This window comes from Caretta caretta, chromosome 1 (assembly GCF_965140235.1).
Source record: "Caretta caretta isolate rCarCar2 chromosome 1, rCarCar1.hap1, whole genome shotgun sequence".
NCBI classification, from domain to species: Eukaryota; Metazoa; Chordata; order Testudines; family Cheloniidae; genus Caretta; species Caretta caretta.
The window spans coordinates 38,086,338-38,105,719 of NC_134206.1; the positions used below are offsets into that span (position 1 = coordinate 38,086,338).

Here is a 19,382-nt window from a genome sequence, read left to right on the forward strand (position 1 = left end):
GCTGAAAAGCGTAATGTACTATGTCAGCAACCAGATCAGGTTTTGAAAGGAGATACCTTCTCCATATTCAAATCCTGCCCCCAAATATACTTGTACTCATCAGACTTGGATTAATCTACAGAGACTTCATTTATAGAAAGGATCTCCCATCAGGGGTGCTGGAACAATTTTTATAATGGGAGTGATGAGAGCCCTTTAGCCAAACTGTAAACCCTGTACATAATGGAAACCACTTCAAGCCAGGGGGTGCTGCAGCACCCCCAACACCTTTAGTTCCAGCACCTATGTCTCCCATATCCAGTTACATGTGTGTTGTTGGTACTACAGTCTAAAAACAGCATGAGTGCACACACTTACCACGGAAGAACTCTTTTTCTAGCTGTTCATTCCATATAGGTGCACTGTCCTCCATCATTTCAGCTTGAGTTGCATCAAATAAATTACCAGGTAGTTTAGCTGGTAAAGATGAGTTGCATATTTCAGCCTGTTGAAAAGTTTGAGAGACTGTATGGCTTATTTTCATAGCAAAACAAATCATCTTAAAATGAAAAAGAGGAGAGAAAACCCTAATGGGTTCTAATATTCTTTTTAATAACATATGCCTGAAGTCACAGTGCTGCATGTTTGAAGTATTAAACTCTACATAGTAAGAACAAGGGATTTGGAACAACCATCTATAGTTCAGACTTTCACTTGATTTTGGGGGGATTTTAGTCCATCTTCTTGTCCAGAGGCTGTGGCACATCTTCTTGTCCAGAGCACATTAATGGTGGTTCTGTATTATAACTGATATTTGTAGTTGTTGGCTGTTTACTCATTTCACCTCCAAATACATTCTAGTAGGATATTGCCTCTGTAATTTAAATTTTCCTAATCCATTCTTCTTTAATGGGCACATTTACAACCCACGCCAACAACAGGTGGTGTTCACCTCCCAGCAAAAATGTAAATACCGCAGTCACCTCTCCTATACTAAGATTTCATCTTTACACAATACTACAACTAATTTAGTAGTATTTTATAAATATTACAGTAAAGACTGATTAGTAATGGTTTAATGAAACAAATTCCATTTGTGATGCTTTACTCTTGAGTTTTAAAATTGTACTTTCACATGCGCACTAATTAAAAAAATTCAGTAATTACTAATCAGTCTCACAAGTACCTGTTTCCCCCTTCCCCAGTCCACCCCAGTGGGAAGCAATCCCACACAGAAGTTGCAGTTTGGTCATGTGTGATTCTTCCCAGGGTTATCCAGGGTTGGGAGGTACCTTGCTATACCACATGCCCTTAATCTGTGAAAGTCTTGGTCTGTGCCTGCCATGGATCAGCTACCTAATTACATCAGCCTCTGGCAACACAAGCACTGCCTTCCAGGCCTCTGCAGGCCTTGCTCTCTCTGTACAGGTTAGCTATAGGCACACACAACCCCTTAGCTCCCAAACATCTCTCTGGAGTGCCAAGCCCTGGTCCCCTGAGCACTCACACAACTCCCAGATTCTCTGCTCCCAAAGGAATAGCACACACCAGCTTACTAGATTCAACACAGGATCACTGCTCCATTTAACACACAGCACTTAGATACATTTACAGTGAAAACAAGAATAAAGTTTATTATTAAACAACTGAGATTCAAATGATAGTAAGACTATTAGAAACAAACTGATACATATAAAACAAAATCATAACACATTTGCTAGAGCCTAAACTTAACACACATGGCATTCCAGTCTCCTACAGGATAGCTTACCCCAAGTCCTTTTCCCAGTGTTTTCAACCAGCGTGGCTGAGATTCCCCTTGTCATAAGATCAAGCCTGCTGCCAGCTTGTCTTCCCAGCTTGAAGGATGCCAGAGCATCTCTCTGCACCCCCAGATATATGACCTTAGACCTTTGATCTTCCTCTGAAAACAGGGTTCCTCCCCTCCTCCTGCTGTTTACCTCTTCCTGTTAATTTCCTTCTGAAATCTCCACAGACTCTTCATTAGCATTAGACTCAGTGTGCTAACAGATTTCCATTGTGAGATACACAAAGGTTAGCTAAGGAGAGAAGTGTGTCTCACTACCTGTCTGGAGAAGTTTCCCTCAAGGCAAGCTACCTTTGAAAGAACCTGCCTTTAAATGGAAGGCCTAGAGAACACAATTTTCAGCATATATACAAATCTCACGTAGTTTCGGTATATACATCTTTGAATGATTATGATGACCTGTGTGACACAGGCTTTCATTAGAGACCTTACATTACATTCTTTTGGTGAACCCAGGGGATTGCTGTGCCCCTATGTACCTCACTGCCCTTTGCCAGTTACCATTAAGAAGTCTTTGGGTCACATCATGAGAAAGGGACACCCTTTAGGGGGACTAAAATGGAGGACCAGAATGCTGACTGTATGAGCTATTCTCTGCTGAGCACCTCTTTGGGTCCCACCATGGAATGGGGGTGAAGTCCCTTCATGACCTTTCCTGCTCTGGTCTGAGTGATCTCAAGATCGATCAGACTGGTGCAGAGCCAGCAAATGCACATGGAAAGACTGAATGAGCCCTTTATTCCTGTGTAATACGGGACCAAAATTCCATAAAAATGTAGGGATTGCCAGACTGGATCAGACAGATGATTCATCTAGTCCAGTATACCATATCTGACTTTAATGGATTTTGGCTGATTTACATGAGCTAAGCATCTGGTCCCACTCATTAAAAAAAAAAAAAAAATCTTTTCTATTGTAACTCTGGATGTTCTTGTTATTCATATAAACATCCAGTCTCTCTGAATCCTGCTCAGATCTTTGTTTCAATGATATACTGTGACAATGAATTCCTCAGGCTATCTGGGCATTGTATTTCCTTTTATCAATTTTAAATTCTGCCATTAGGTTCCTTGTTCTGGAAGTATGAGAGAGGGTAAGTAGGAGTGCCCAATTTATCTTCTTGATACTGTTCATTATTTGTATACCCTTATGTTCCCTGTTAGACTTGGTCTACACTACCATCTTATGTTGGTATGACTATGTCACTCAAGGGTGTAATATAGCCACACCCCTGAGCGATGTTGTTAAACCCGACCTAACCCTGGTGTAGATAGCACTATGTCAATGGGAGGGCTTCTCCCATCGACATAGCTACAGCCTCTCGGAGAGGTGGCGTATCTACGCCGATGGGAAAAGCTCTTGTCAGTGTAGGTGGCATCTTCAGTAAATGCTACAGCAGCACAGCTGCACTGGTGCAGCACTGTAAGTGTAGACAAGCCCTCAGTTGTCTCCTCTCTGATTACACCATGTAACAGAGGGCATGTTAGTAATACAGGGCAATGAAATGGTTAAAACTGAGACTCTGAGCCAACTTCATCCCAGGTGTAATTCTGTTGATATCCAAGGACTACATTGAAGTCACACCAGAGAGGAATTTGGTGCCTCATGCTTGAAATGTCCGTGTGCTACCAATCTGGAGCATCCAGCCAAAGCAAATCACCTGAAGTTAGAACACAAAGGAGCCTTCCTAGTGCCCAGGCTCTATTTAGCTAAAGTAGTTCATCGTGACATCAAAAAGCCTCATTCCTATAAAAGCTCAGCGCATAGCACTCTCAGTGTATGGGAGTTCTGTACACCGAGGGCTTGCAGAATCAGACAAAAAATACTGTTGGACCAAATCTTACTCTCACTGGGTGAAATTCACCCCCATGCATAAGACCGACACAAGGCCTATGCATCGCTTAACTCCCACTTAAGGCCTAAAAATAGGATTTAAGTGGTTCATAGGTTTCGTGCAGGCTGTCTGCATGGGGGTGAATTTCACCCACTGAAAAGCCCCTTACTAGACAGACAGTCCCACTGACATCACTAGAACCAGTAAAGGTGGCAGAATCTGTGCCTAACAGAATCTGAAAGATCTGCATCTGAATGTAAACTTGCACTGAAGCCAGAAATCATGTGGATATATGCTCAACCTGTTTGTAAGCACAGATGCAACAAATAAAACTAAAACAATTATAAATATATCCAAACGGTAAATATTTGTTCAAAGTGAGTTCACATTTATTTGCGCTTTGGTTACTACTAACAAAATATATCTTGTGTTTGTCCCGTAACAATAATTTATTAAATAATTTCCTTGTTAAAGAGAACTGAAACTGCACTGCAGAAGTTAGACTGCGGACTTCTTTGGAGACACTCGTACAATAAATGGGGCAAATTCATCTCTTGTGTGACACCACTGAATTCAACAGGCTTACACCACATATGAATTTCCCCATGTATTTAAATACAGAATTGCAAGAGTCATGTTTAAATAAGTAGCCAGCTGGACATAAAGTCTATTCTACAAAGACAGTGGACTAGTACTCAAAATATTCCCTGCTTTAAACATTTTTGACAATAAAGTTACCAAGCTACTTACCTGTGCCATTTCCTCAAGTTTGGAAGAAGTATGAGCGCCCAGAGCAAAGCTGTCATATCTGTGAAAAGAATTTAAAATGCTACTTTGAAGATGAACGCAATAACATTTTACAAGGGCGTAAATAACCGGTTTCCTTCCTTTTAATAGCCAGCAAGAAGCTTCCGAAAATACTTTTTATGAAGAGTCCACAGAGATTGTCATGTTGTTTCTCAGATGCATCTTCTGATATATTTTTTTCACCCATCAGGTTGCTCGAATCTGCAACTTGTTAATGTTCCAAGTGAACAGCCAAGAAGGGACCTCAGATTAATGGCATTTACGCTGTTGGAATATCAGTAAGGTAACTCTGCATCTGTCATTCTAACATAAACGGTTATTTTGCAATCGTAGGTCATTTTCCAAGTGACAAGAATTTATTAAATACTGAGGAGAATCGAAGGTTTTGGTTATATGACCTATAACACTCAAAATGGCCTGAGAGCTACTTCTCTGAAAGACTGCCTCTCTTTCTGTCCCAAATTGCCACAGTGGAGATCACAGGGGCACCCCATTTGTATAAAAAAGTGGGGGAACTGACAGATGATTCTCTATAAGGCCCTGGGGAATTTGCTCCCACCAGTCCAAAGTAATCCTAGTTTTTCAACTTTCAGTGCACACTGCAAGACCTAACTATTATCCCAGGTTGTGAGGGATTGCCAGGACTCTGGTGGGAGTCCTTGTAAGGATCTTCAGTCATTTTTTAGATGCTGCATTAATGTTAATTATTGGCCAAAAGAGGATTGTATATGAAATAATGTATTTTTAGAATTGTCGTTTTTTAAATGTATCCAGGGGCACCAAGAGCAAAGGACGGGCACTCTTTTTAATGGAATGAGTGTATACATCTAACTAACTAAATAAATAACCAAAGGAAAAAAGAGAAGTGCAGCTGATTTAAATGGGGATACTCACGTGAGTAAAGCAAGATGGATTTGTACCCACACAGGTGAAAAAAAAAAAGTTCCTAATTCAAATGAGGAAATTAAACCAACTGCAGTAAGATATGGTTCCTTCTCCCACTTGCAGACCTTTGTTTAAAAATTAACATGCCTATCCCCTTCCAAAAGGGTATTGAAAAGAATTTTGCCTAGCTTGTGGTTGCTCTTAACTGTTCAGCCCTCCTCCCAGAGGGCTTTGTTTTGCTTATTCTCATTTTTTGTGATCGCTCCTGTCTATGAAAGTCTTTTTTTACAGTCATTATTTATTTTGGTTCTTAAGGCTTTCACTGGACTGAGGTAAAATATTTTATTGTGCTTCAGCAGCAAGTATAAACTGGCTTGTTGGCATGTTCTGTGTATCCGAGTCTTTCTTCCCACTGTGCTTTGTCATTTGTTTGTAATGCGCTTGCAGGCAGGGAAGAACAGTTGGAAGGGATAGTATTTTGTTTTTGCAATTGGGAAGGTTAAAATCAGGATCTCTTCCTCATAGAGGGCATCATCCAAAACCCACTGAAGCGTATGGAAAGATTCCCTTTGATTTCCATGGGCTTTGCAGAATAAGGCTCTATGAGCCTGTTCCACTCCTTAACTCTGCTTGATAGCAGTTAATCATGTGAATATTCCCATCAAAGTCAATGGGATTACTACTCAGTGTGTGTAAGGGTTTCAGAATCAGATCTCAAAGCCATAGTTAACTTTTGCTTTAAGCTACATGATGCAGAATATGCATTAACACTTTTAACACAGTGTATAGAGTTGAGCTTGTGGTATTTCGGAATCTTTACAATGATTTCTTTCAAACCAAATGCGGCGAGTTTGGTGTTCTGTTTTGTAAACAATCTCAAGTCTTATTCCATTAGAAATGGAAAAAATTCTATTGGCTGCTTCAACTTTGCAGATGGAAAATGGTTCTGTACAGCACACTTGCAAGTGCTGTCCCTAGCCCAGTTTTAATTATTCCAAGCAGTGGGACATCCATTATTCCTTTTCCAATAGATCTAGCCATCAGAAATGTTGGGTTTTTTTTAATATTCTGGCCAAATTTTCACTTTCCTAATTTAATCTCATTACTCCTGGTTACACCTCCTTGCACCATCCTAAATAATTTTTCCTCATCCTTGTTCTTAGCACTCTAAGTAATAGATGATGATGTTCCTCCTTTGTTGTCTCCTAGTCAAATTACAATAATCTTGTGTCCTACATCAGTCCCTCCAGCCCTCTAATCATTCTCATTGCTCTACTCTGAACTCCATCCAGTTTGTCAGTATTTTGAAATTAAAGGTTTATTTTCCTACATGCAAGTATTTCTTAAATTCATTACCACAGAAACCAGAAATAATTTGATTTCTTTTGGTCATCAAACCACGCACACACACACATACACACACACGAAACTAGGTACCTGTAGCTAGACAGCTGATTATGGAGTGCAACACTAAAAGAGTGATTGTATTTAATAATAATACACAATAACTCCATGAGATGGATTCTAAAGCAAATTGTTAGTTTCAGTCGGGCTCGAATCTGCAATGGCCCGTGCCTGGGTTCTCTCTCAGATCGCAGTCTAATTCCTTTTAGTATTCATATGAGTCTTTTCATATTTGTACGAGCATTACACAGTACCTAGCTACACAACAATCAAATTATGCAAGCATGCTGAAAACACATGGTTAAGTAAAATTTAGCGCTTCTTTTTAAATGTAACACCAATTTAAACATGCTATAAGAAGAGGAGAAGAATAACTTAAAACATCAAATGCCTAGAATCGAAAACAATCACAGGTTGTACTTACTGCAGACTTTTGGTGTTACAACCCTTTTATTAGCCTCTTAAATAGCTCCACGTAAAGAGACTTCTTTTTGCAGCCTTCCATAATATTTTTCCCACAACAAAACACCCCACAGCAGATGACACTTTTTCTTTCCTCCCCCTCTTTCCCAAAAGAGACAAAGTACCATTTAAACAGTCGCTAATATCTAGCTGTTTACAGGCTTCTGCCAGTCAAGCTTACTTACATGACTTACAGTGCTGCTGCCTATTGTATATCATTTACTCTCCAAATAACTTTACCTGGTGACAGGCAAAGTATTTTTATTGCTCATCTACACATAAAACAAGTCACATGCAAAGACAACACCTAGAAAGGGCGGAGAAGTTTTCAGTAGGGAGACGTGACTAGGCTATTTAGTAATTGGCTCAGCTCCACATCAGAATAGCCTTGCTGTTTATTTTTCAAATTCTGCCTTGTAATGAGTCAAGATCAGTGGTAGGCAGCATGCGGGCCTCATGCGGCCCATTAGGGTAATCTGCTGGCAGCCCCTGAGACAGTTTGTTTACACTGACCGTCCACAGGCACGGCCGCCCGCAGCTCCCAGGGGCTGTGGTTCACCATTCCCGGCCAATGGGAGCTGTGGGAAGCAGCACGGGCTGCAGGGACGTGCAGGCCACCACTATCAGCAGCTCCCATTGGCCGGGAACAGCGAACCACAGCCACTGGGACCTGCGGGCGGCCATGTCTGCAGACGGTCAATGTAAACAAACTGTCTCACGGGCCGCCAGCAGATTACCCTGATGGGCCGCAGGTTGCCCACCATTGGTCAAGATCATCTGAATCCGAGATCTAATTTATACATTTTCTGTTAAAAAATTAGGATAAATATATAATTAGGAAAACCAAAGCAGTGAGTACATACCATTATATGCATCTTCTATTGCTTTTTCAAAAGAGCCATTTTAATACTGGTAAAGGCTGCCAAATTGAAGAGCCCAGAATCTGAAGCCCCCTAGGCTTTGGTTTCATTTGATCTCATCCCCCAAGACTGATTTCACACCAGTAGATGGGTATATCCCTCCTGAAACCCTATTCTCTTTCTCAGTTACACAAATGCTCCTTTATGCTGTTTTGCTAGCATGGAATGGCCTCCTGAATACTCCCTATACAGAGTGCCACCCTGGTTTGCATAGAGAGGATGTGAGAGCTCTACATTGGTCCTGCTCCCAGTCCCCAGTGTAGGGGTTATGCCAAAGGTGAAGAAAGAGAGGGAACAGCTGGACTGTGCTGTGCCACGGCTAGTATCTGCTTCCCAGCACTCACGGGGGGCCAGTAATTTTCAATTACTGTCACCTTGCTGCTCTGCTAATGTGGGAGGAGCTCTCTGGAAACATCTGCAAGGCTACCTCACTGTCCCTCTTCAGATCCCACCTTAAAACTCTCCCCTGCTGCAATACAAAAACCTCACCAACTGTTAAGCAGCTGGTGTGCTAAAACAACTGCTTATCACACTGACCAGTATTGTCTCATTATTACCTTGTGCTTTCTTCCCCCTCCCCCAGTCTGTTGTTGCATCTACCTGTTGTCTCGTATTATTTATTATTTGCATTATTATAGCACCTAGGATCCCTGGTCAGGACCCTGCTTTGTTAGGCTCTGTACACACACAGAACAAAAAAGACAGTCCTTGCCCCAAAGAGCTTACAATCTAAGTTTGTCTTACAATAAGTCTGTACGCTCTTCATAGCAGGGTCCACCTTTTTGTTGTGTGTTTGAAAAGGACCTTGTACCATGTGCCCCTGATCCATGACTGATGACCCCAAGCATTACCTCAATATAAATAACAACAACAACAACATCGCATCACAAAGAGGGGTTTGACAGTGAGGTGTTGCCAATGTGTCTACAAACTACTTGAATCTATTATCCAGGCTCCATGAAGAAGGGGCATAATGGGCTAGAGCTGCTGTTATAGCCCGGAGACCGTAACAACCATGCCGCTTTCGTGCAAAGCCTCAGCAAATGAAATTTCATCAAAGGATGGGAATTTGGCCCTTACTTTCTACTTAGTCTTTATTCTTTCTGACATTTAACTGATAACTTCGCATTACATAACCAAATAAAATCATGCTCCTACTGGGACATGTGAAAAGCAGTAGGCTGGAGGAGCATCTAATTTAAAGGGAGCTGTACACAAAGTTTTGCAAGCGAGGCACGAAACAATTAATTTTCTTCTTCTAACTACCATTAAGTAGTAGAACGAACACCTGTTGTGTATAGCTCACCGTGGCTGCTGCCGAGTCTGATGCTTTAAACTGTGCTTCCTTGATTTTTTGAAGGAGAAGAGTGAAGCGAAAGGAGTTCTGAATCCCAGAATGGAAGGTGAGACATTCTTTTGCGCTTGTGGATTTTGGGGAGATGACATTTTAAACTCTTTAGAATCTAAAAAAAAATTAAAATGTTGCAATTATTTGATTTATTTCCAGTTCTTGTTAAAATCTAATTTTTTAAACCATTTTTTAAATAAGCTACATCTTTGCATGCCTGAATAAAGGCAGGCAGTAAGCTGTAATTAAAGATGACCTGCAAAAGAAGCAAAAAGGGATTTGTTCCCTTTTGTGATTCTTTATTGACACAGCAAGTTTGTAGTTGTTTTCCCCAGACAAGTACATTTTCTTCTGCATAAAGGTTGTTAGAAATTTCAGACCATCACTGATTTCTTTTGACTGAGCAAAGTGACATGCTGGTCTTTGGTGTCTAACTGGAGAATGGGGAAAAAAGGTCCACAAAACACAGGTCCACATTTTCAAAAGGGACCAATGATTTTGGGTGCATCCGTGCTTGGGTGCCCAACATGAGATAAGTAAATTAGCCTGACTGTCAGACACTGCTGAACACCAGCCCAGTGAAAGTCAGGCCCCTGTTAAGATGTCTCCCATTGGGCATCTGCAGTTAGTCATTTTTGAAAATTTTTACCAAAGATCCATAATGGTTGACTTCTCAAATGTGTAAGGCACTCAGATACCACTGTACTGAGCATGCTATAAACACCATACAGACAGAATCATTAATTACATGAGTCATTTATATTATATACTAGAATGTTATAAAAAAAAAAACCTAGTTATACCTAAGTTTATGATGGATTCACCAGCCCATTCTTGGTGGTTGAATGCTACAGTTAATATTTAAAGTGTTTTATTTTATGTACATTCTCAGCTTATTTTGTTTGCAGAATCATAAAAGGGCATCATACTTTAATTATTTTGGGAGAATATGGCCTTGTTTCCACAGGGAACATGAACCCTGTCCTCTTGACAAAAGCAGTTGAAAGTGGGTGTGAATGACAGATTGGTTCACAGAGTAAGCAGAGAAACTGCAATCTCTGCTGCTAAGAGGTGCTCCAGTGGGACCAGGGAAGCAAAGCAACATTCAGATAACAGGGCACCATTGAAAAATTGAACATGTCATAGGCAGCATTCCCTCTAATTTTTTACATCCATGCACAGAATGAATTTTGTTATGTGCACACATCACCTTCATATTGGTGCACATAAAATTCACGTTGTGCAGGTGGAGCCGAGGGGTTCAGAGTGTGGGAGGAGGCACGGGGGGGTGCGGGCTCTGGCTGGGGGTGCAGGCTCTGGGGTGGGGATGAGGGGTTCAGGGTGCAAGAGGGGGCTCAGGGCTGGGGCAAAGGGTTGGTTGCAGGGGGTGAGCGCTTCGGCTGGGGTGAAGGCTCTGGGGTGGGCCCAGGAATGAGGGGTTCAGGGTGCGGGAGGGGGCTCAGGGCTGGGGCACAAGCTTGGAGTGCAGGCTCTGGGGTGGGGCCGGGATGAGGGTTTTGGGGTGCAGGCTGCCCCGGGGCTGTGGTGGGGACAGCCCTCTCTTGTTGCCGCAGCTTAGAACTGGGGAAGGGGTGCCTGTCCGTACGGGGGAGAGGCATCTCTTCCCACCACAGCCCTGAGCGCCTGTGCAGGGCTTAATAGGCAGCTGTGCAGCTTAAAGGGAACTTAGGTCACACGGTTTCATTTTTGCCTGTAATGTATCACTTGTACCTCACTGACAGGCAGATTTCATGTTAGAAAATCTTTACTCCTTTTGGAACCTACCCTTTTGGTGACAGTAAGCATGACATCAAAAGAGTTACATGAACCTCTTTGCGACCTTTAGGTGACATTTTTGGTATACAGCCCTTCTATGGAAATATAATTCTGCTTCCTATGATTCTGCCTCCAGGTATTGAGAGGCAGAGGTGATGTATGTTTGTGGCAAAGGGTAACAGATGAAAAAATTATACCAGATAGAATGTGAATGGAGAAAAGATCTATTCATGAGAGCCAGATGGAGGGGGGATGGGGGAGACACCACACCAGGGGTTCTCAATGGTTTTATTTCTGAGTCCCTGTGCCACCCTCCCCCCAACATGCTATAAAAACTCCACGGCCCACCTGTGCCACAATAACTGGTTTTCTGCATATAAAAGCCAAGGCCAGCATTAGGGGGTAGCAAGCAGAGCAATTGTCTGGGACCCCACACCACAGGGGCCCCAGAGAAGCTACTTTGCTCAGGCTTTGGCTTCAGCCTTGGGTGGTGGGACTCAGGGCCCCAGGCTTCAGTCCCATGCGATGGGGCTTTAGCTTGCTGCCCTGAGCCCCAGCAAGTCGAACACTGGCCTTCCTTGGTGGCCCCCCTGAACCTGCTTGCAGCCCCACAGCAGACCCTGGTGTGACAGGTTAGATCACAGAAACCCCCTTGGGACTGCCACCTGATGTGCCTAGACTACCTCTGAGCCCGTTTTCCCTGCCAGCTTGGGACTTCAGTACCTTGACTCGTTTGAGCCAGACACGTTTGCCTGCTTCAAACACAGATCCAAGTCTGAACCATGTCCCCCACAAGCTGCAGGCTTAACCGAAAACAGCTTAAGAAGTGCTCCTGCCTCCAGCACTCAGATACCCAGCTCCCAATGGGGTCCAAACCCCAAATAAATCCGTTTTACCCTGTATAAAGCTTATACAAGGTAAACTCATAAACTGTTTGCCCTCTATAACACTGATAGAGAGATATGCACAACTGTTTGCCCCCACCACACCGGGTATTAATATATACTCTGGGTTAATTAATAAGTAAAAAGTGATTTTATTAAATACAAAAAGTAGGATTTAAGTGGTTCCAAGTAATAACAGACAGAACAAAGTAAACTACCACGCAAAATAAAACAAAAACACGCAAGTCTAAGCCTAATACAGTAGAAACCTGAATACAGATAAAATCTCACCCTCAGAGATGTTTCAGTAAGTTTCTTTCACGGACTGGATGCCTTCCTAGTCTGGGCCCAATCCTTTCCCTGGTACAGTCCTTGTTCCAGCTCAGGTGGTAGCTAGGGGATTTCTCATGACTGCAGCCTCCTTTGTTCTGTTCCACCCCCTTTATAGCTTTGGCACAAGGTGGGAATCTTTTGTCTCTTTGGGTCCCCACCCCTCCTTCTAAATGGAAAAGCCCCAGGTTTAAGATGGATTCCAGTACCAGGTGACATGGTCACATGACCTGTGAGACCCCAAGCCTTCATTCTTCCCGGCCCCACTCACAGGAAGGCTTGCAAGTAAACAGAGCCATTTACAGTCAATTGTCCTAGCTGATGGGAGTCAAGATTCCAAACCACCATTAATGGCCCACACTTTTCATAATTACAATAGGACCTCAGAGTTATATTTCATATTTCTAATTTCAGATACAAGAATGATACATTTATACAAATAGGATGACCACACTCAGTAGATTATAAACTTTGTAATAATACCTTACAAGAGACCTTTTTCATGAAGCATATTTCAGTTACATTATATTCATGCTCATTAGCATATTTTCATAAAAATCATATGGAGTGCAACGTCACACCTGGACCCCAGGTTGAGAACCACTGCACTACAGAATGGGAAATTTGATAGGGACATTGTCCGTGTTGGGATCTGATGGGCAACAGCATGCATGGAAGACGACCACCCAGTTCTATCACAGTGGCAACCAGGCAGCAGACAGGGTCCATCTCCCACCTTGGTAATCTGACACTTGCACACATTTTATTCCTGTGTAATCAGTCAAGCTTCTATTCAAATACATTCAAACCTCTTTCATCCAAATCTTGATTATCCAAAATTGTTCCCCGACATCTACTCTGCTTCTCTGAAGCCTCATTTATCTAAAGTTATTTCCATTTCCCTCATCTCCTTTAAAAAAAATAGGCTTGACTGTGATCATTATATTTACCTTTGATTTTTATTTCTGTGGAACTAATGCAGTCTATACGAAGCTAGCACTCATTCTTTCATCAGATAATACCTGCTGTGTCTATTTGCTTATAATCTTTCCAACTCTTAACTCTAGGGTAAGAAATACCAAGAGCTTCGTAATCTGTTGCACGATTGTGCTTTTAACACAATTACTTCAAAGGAACACATTTCCCTTTGAAAATGTTATTTTGCAAAGCTTTGATGTGAGAAGGGGTCTAACACAATTTCAGAAACTTCTCTCTTACTGAACTCTGAGATGCTTTGCTGCAGGGTTTTGGTGATCATCACATAAGAAAAGGATTTGAAAAACTCGCTATGACTCACCATTTCTTGATGTCTTTCTTAGCCAATGTGCTAGTGGTCGTTTTAACATTCTGTTAACGTCAGTTTCATTCAGAAATTTTTTTCTCTGTATTTCTTCAAACCATTCTCCTGTCACTCCCTGTAGTCCAGTTACATCTTGCTTTTTCTTCTGAAGTTTGCTAAAAAGAAAACAAAATGCCAGTCAACTATTTCAACTGATTTAGAAATTTACCTTCTATTACTGTTCACCACTAGTAACTCTCATGAAAACACTTATGCTTGATTTCTACAAATCAAATTACTTTAAAAAAAAATGTGTAAAAGCAAACCAAATAAGGATTAGCACATGATCCATGAAAGTCAATGGAAAGATTCAATTTGTCTTCAGTGAGAGCTGACAGCCCAGTTCAGCAAGGTATTTAACCATATGCCTAACTGATTCCACAGTATGTATCCGATGAAGTGAGCTGTAGCTCACGAAAGCTTATGCTCAAATAAATTGGTTAGTCTCTAAGGTGCCACAAGTACTCCTTTTCTTTTTGTGATTTCAGGAAACTACCCATATGCTTAATTAACCTTCTGCCTTGCAGAACCGGGGCCATAATGCATAAGCAACTCATTAAACCTAAGATTGAGGGTCTGTCACATCAGTAACCTAAATAATATATATTGTAATTAAACCATTTTTGAGATTTTTCATCCTCAGATTTCTGTAGGGGGAAAAAAAAAACAGTAAAATTGTTCTTGTCCTAATAGTAAACTACTTGCAGCAAGGACTGTATTTTGTAAAAACAACAAGAAGTCCTTGTGGCACCTTAGAGACTAACAGATTTATTTGAGCATAAGCTTTCATGGGCTAGAACCCACTTCATCAGATGCATGGAGCGGAAAATACGGGAGCAGGTAAGGCAGCTCCCATCTTTTCATGTATTTGTACCTGCTCCCGTATTTTCCACTCCATGCATCTGATGAAGTGGGTTCTAGCCCATGAAAGCTCATGCCCAAATAAATTTGTTAGTCACAAGGACTCCTCATTGTTTTTGCTGATACAGACTAACACGGCTACCACTCTGAAGCCTGTATTTTGTAAAACACTCAGCAGTGTGGGGTCCCTGTCTGGAGCTTTCAGTGTGTAATACAAACACGATACTAAATGCAGATTGTACAGCTATGCACTGTCAGTAAAACAAGATTGTTACTCTTAATTTTCATAACTGCCTCGTGGCTTGCCCGTATTTAACGTTGTGTATAACCAACCTACAACTTACAGATTTCTCCAAAGGAGATTTAGGCATGGATTAAACTATAGAAATGTGGCTTGGACAAGGTACCAAACTGAAAGAGAAACTGAACAGAAGTTGTTATTTTTACTCAAAATAACTGGTCGTATGAATATAGTATTTATTGGGACCTAAAAGAATAGTGTGCAGATGCAAAAAAGCCTGAATGATGCATGTTGCAGGGTGGACTGGGCCCTTTCAGAAGGAACTGTTCCAGCCCACCTGTGCAATGTTAACAGCTCTGATGGGGCGTAATGGAAGACAGGTGTTATCTATGAGATCAGCAGGAAGCTACAGAGAGGAGTTGTAGTGAGCAGGAGGCTGCTGTGGGAGACTCTGACAGGGAGAAGGGTTTGGGCCTGGAAACAAAAGCCAAAGAGCTGAAGAAGGCTGAGGCCTGGAAGAGTAGAGGGGTTTGACTGCTGACCTCTAAAAGATGGAGCGTAGACAGCATTGGGAGGATGTTGAGCCCTTTCCTGGAGATGAAAGGACTACGGGTAGGAAGACTGGAGAGTATGTGTTGGGAAGAGCAGGGAAGGACTCCAGCTAGAAGGGGCTGAAATAGCTGGTTGATTGAAGAGCAGGCTGGGACTGAAGAAGAGCCCTGAGACTAGCAAAGTAGAATAGGTGGTGTATTGATGGACTATATTTTGGGACTTTGAGGATGGTTTGAATTGTTTATGTTAATACATCGAGATCCCAAGGAGGGGTACTGCTGGTCATGAGAAAGCCTCCAGCATAGTTCTTAAATGCTCCTGAAGAGGGTAAACAAAGGCAGGGTGCTACACAGCCTGGCTATGCTGGGGTGCTCAGCATGTGGCCAGCCCTGTTACTGTGTGCCTGGATTGCAAAACTACTGTAATGTAATTTGAAAGCAAGAAGTGCCACACCCACGTGGTATTTTGGATGGGGAGAAAGCCTTTGTGGGCAGCCCTGTGACCGAATGCCAGTGTTGAACAATGGCTCTCAAAAAATCTTCCCTGTGGTAAATCCCACAACTCAGGAGTGCCTGTGCTCTGAGAGGAGGGTTACAGGCTGAGGAATCTATTCACTTATCCATTGCCATACGATCACTTTCTGTCTCTGTTTGAGAGACCGCTGCTGGCACACAAGCTTACACTAAATGCACATGCTGGGAACACACACACTTCTTCCAGAAAACAGTACTGAGTAATGCATTGTATAGCTGATGTCATTTGAAGGAAGGTAGGATCGGGGTAGACCTTTATAGGTAGGTTTGTGGAGATTTCCTTTTTTTTTTTTTTTTAAACAAGTGGATATTTGGTGCAATCTGATGCTAAGGCAAAAACTCTACTCTTCAGGAAACCCTGGATGATTAAGAAGTGTTTAGGGAGATGGTGAATTCCATCAGAAGCAGGAAAAATCACCCCCACTCCCATGTCAAACTGCTGGAAGAATTTGAACAAAGATGCTCCCATGAGCCACCTCCATTACCTCACTAGCGCAGCCTTAACACAAGGGATTCAATATATCTGAGTGAGTAAAAATACAGACATGGAACTATAAATGCAGCATCTGGGGAGAGTCTGTAGTCACAAGGAGCACAAACTGCCTCAGAAACAAGCATAGACCTGCTTTGCTGGAGTTCTGAAAGATGAAAACATCTATAAGGCATCCCCATCCTCTCTTCGAAAAAAATAAGTATAAATTATTAGTCTGATTTGTGTAAGATGTAACGGTATGACAGATCAGAAGTTACATATCTATATTATATATCAAACCAGGTTAATGTTTGGACGTATTTTTAAGAGGAAAACAGTTCAAGAAAGGCAGATGAAAATCATATTCAATTTATTGCCATCTAGTGGTAAAATGCAAAAAGTGTTCACAAAAAGAAAAAAAAGAGACCAATTTAGTCTCTAAGGTGCCACAAGTACTCCTTTTCTTTTTGCAAATACAGACTAACACGGCTGTTACTTTGAAAAAAGTGTTCAGAAAGCTTGATGAAAAATGCCTGAATTTTCCTACATCAACAAGCTTCCAAAATCAAAATGGTTTTTTGGAGGGACAATTCTTCATGGAATCTGTGGGCTCCCAGGCACTGGAAGGTGATTTGTTTACTCTAACGAACCTTAGATTATTTATATATATATATATAAATATCCTAACCAGAACCTCAAAACTGTTGGAAGTTTTGGGCAGTTTTTTTTAAATCTGTTTTTAAGATTTGGTCTCCTGCTAGGTCAAGAAGGTGTAAAAACAAAACAAACAAAAAAATCCAACCAGCCCTACACTCTGCCTTATAATATGTTGGATGAATAGGTGTTGATATTTCATTCCAACTGTACAACACTGCAAAGAATTTTTTTAAATCATGTACTGTAAATATTGATCCCTTTGGAGTAGCTCCCATCACTATCTTACCCCCGCTATACATTTGCCCAATCATGTCTACATGGTCCCCCTAATCTGTGCTGAACAACAATATTAAACTACAATGAAAGTAGTTCTTGAGAATATAAAGTAATTAACAATCTTGTGTTGTTATCTGACTCCAAATATAGACCAGCCTTTGAGTCACTGGAATTAATATTTGGATTGCAACACTGCTGAATAAAGCAGAGAACGAATTAAATGTTGAGACAGTGCTCTGTAACACTGTCTAAACCCTAACTGCTCTCTAGTCCCCCTCTTCCATCTCCTCCACTCCAGTTCTTTCACGGCATCTATTTGAGCATCTTGGGAGGAGACAACAATGTGACTGGCAAAACTACCTCCAAAAACTTGGAGGATAAAAGATTATTTCTAGGGCCCTACCAAATTCACAGTCCATTTTGGTTAATTTCACAGTCATAGGATTTTAAAAATCATAAATTTCATGATCTCAGATATTTAAATCTAAAATTTCATGATGTTGTAACTGTAGGGGTCCTGACCCAAAAGAGGGTAGTGGGGGGGGGTCACAAGGTTATTGTAGGGGGCTCATAATATTGCCATCTGTACTTCTCTGCTGCTGACGACAGCACTGCCTTCAGAACTGGGTGGCTGGAGAGTGGCAGCTGCTGCCCGGGATCCCAGCTCTGAAGGTAGTGCCACCAGCAGCAGCAGCACAGAAGTAAGGATAGCATGGTATGGTATTTCTACCCTTACCCTTAGGCAGCAGTCGCCACTTTCTAGCCACCCATTGCCACCCTTACTTCTGCACTTCTGCTGGTCGTGCTGCCTTCAGAGCTGGGCACCTGGCCAGCAGCTGCCACTTTCTCGTCACCCGGCTCTGAAGGCAGTGTAGAAATAAGGGTGGCAACATCACAACCACACAATAACCTTACAACCCCCCCCCCCACTGTATGACCCCTTTTTGGGTCAGGGCCCCCAGTTTAAACAACACTGTTCCTCCCCTGTGAAATCTGTATAGTATAGGGTGAAAGGACACAGAAGACCAGATTTCATGGTCCATGATGCATTTTTCATGGCCGCGAATTTGGTAGGACCCTAATTATTTCCAAGGACTTCACCCAGAAGGCTGTGTTGACTGTTCAACAAACTATAGCAGGTACAATCCTGAATGACCCTTCTTTTCTCACTTTTCCCCATCTTTATCTCAAACAATAACTATACATTGCTCAATCCATGAACAATTTCATAACTTTTTTTTTATACACACCTCTTCCATATTTGCATAAACATGTCCTAATGCTTCTCATGTAAGCCTGGAGATCTCTAATAACAGGAGATGGGGAGGAAGTTACCTGAGTTTTTTTGTTTGTGCTTTGATATGGAGCCTACTATCATTAACATAATTGCAGAGAAAGCTACAGTCCCAACATGGCACTTCCTGTTGTGACACTTGTGAGTTTCTACTGCTAGAGAAAGAGGAAAAGTATCTTTTCTACCATCCTCATACTTTAGAAGGGGGAGGGAAGGAGCTAGTAAGGTAGCAGAGACTGGGTTGCTGAGCAAGAGCCTCTGAAAGATGCTCTGTAACAACCTGCTGTTTAATTGTGAACGAGGACCCAATTCTGCTTCTTCTTAAGTCAAAAGTAAAACTCCCATTGATTTCAGTAGGAGCAAGATCAGGCCCTAAATGATCCTTGACTATAAAATGGCAAACTATACATCTTGCAGTACCCAGAGAGAAGAGGAAGACTTCATAGGGGGAAGGAGAGGCAGATCAGAAAGAACTCATCAGTTCAAGGCAACCATTGGCTGAGAAGGCAAAGCTGAAGTGGCTACATGAAAAAGAAAACAACTGTCCACAGCATTAGATACCAACTATTGCAGTGCAAATAATTTGCAGCAGTCATTCAAGGAATTTATTCTTTTATTCTGCTCATACTTGAAATGCGTTGCTTTGTCAGTGAGGGGTATACAAACACATTGGGAAAACAGCACTAGAAAACCATTTTAT

The 19,382-nt window shown here is 41.9% G+C and overlaps 1 protein-coding gene and 1 long non-coding RNA gene across 12 annotated transcripts in view; one reads left to right on the plus strand and one right to left on the minus strand.

The window, feature by feature from the left end:
- LOC125634278 (uncharacterized) overlaps positions 1-19,382 on the plus strand; it is a 96,283-nt gene that overhangs the window by 62,813 nt on the left and 14,088 nt on the right. For 7 of the 10 annotated variants that reach the window (XR_007355859.2, XR_007355851.2, XR_007355852.2 and 4 more), the window contains 2 exons: positions 4,639-4,731; positions 9,480-9,522. This is a non-coding gene — a long non-coding RNA (uncharacterized LOC125634278). Of the gene's footprint in view, positions 1-4,638; positions 4,732-5,222; positions 5,343-9,479; positions 9,523-16,335; positions 16,511-16,934; positions 17,083-19,382 lie in introns of all 10 variants that reach the window. The other 3 variants (XR_012667861.1, XR_007355854.2, XR_012667862.1) reach the window with 3 other exon arrangements.
- EXPH5 (exophilin 5) overlaps positions 1-19,382 on the minus strand; it is a 51,800-nt gene that overhangs the window by 8,290 nt on the left and 24,128 nt on the right. The window contains exons 2-5 of one of the 2 annotated variants that reach the window (XM_048844723.2): positions 13,755-13,912; positions 9,426-9,582; positions 4,392-4,449; positions 358-484 (exon numbers count right to left, since the gene is read on the minus strand). In XM_048844723.2, the coding sequence (XP_048700680.1) occupies positions 358-484; positions 4,392-4,449; positions 9,426-9,582; positions 13,755-13,912 (500 nt within the window). Of the gene's footprint in view, positions 1-357; positions 485-4,391; positions 4,450-9,425; positions 9,583-13,754; positions 13,913-19,382 lie in introns of those variants that run through there. The other variant, XM_075127201.1, reaches the window with a different exon arrangement.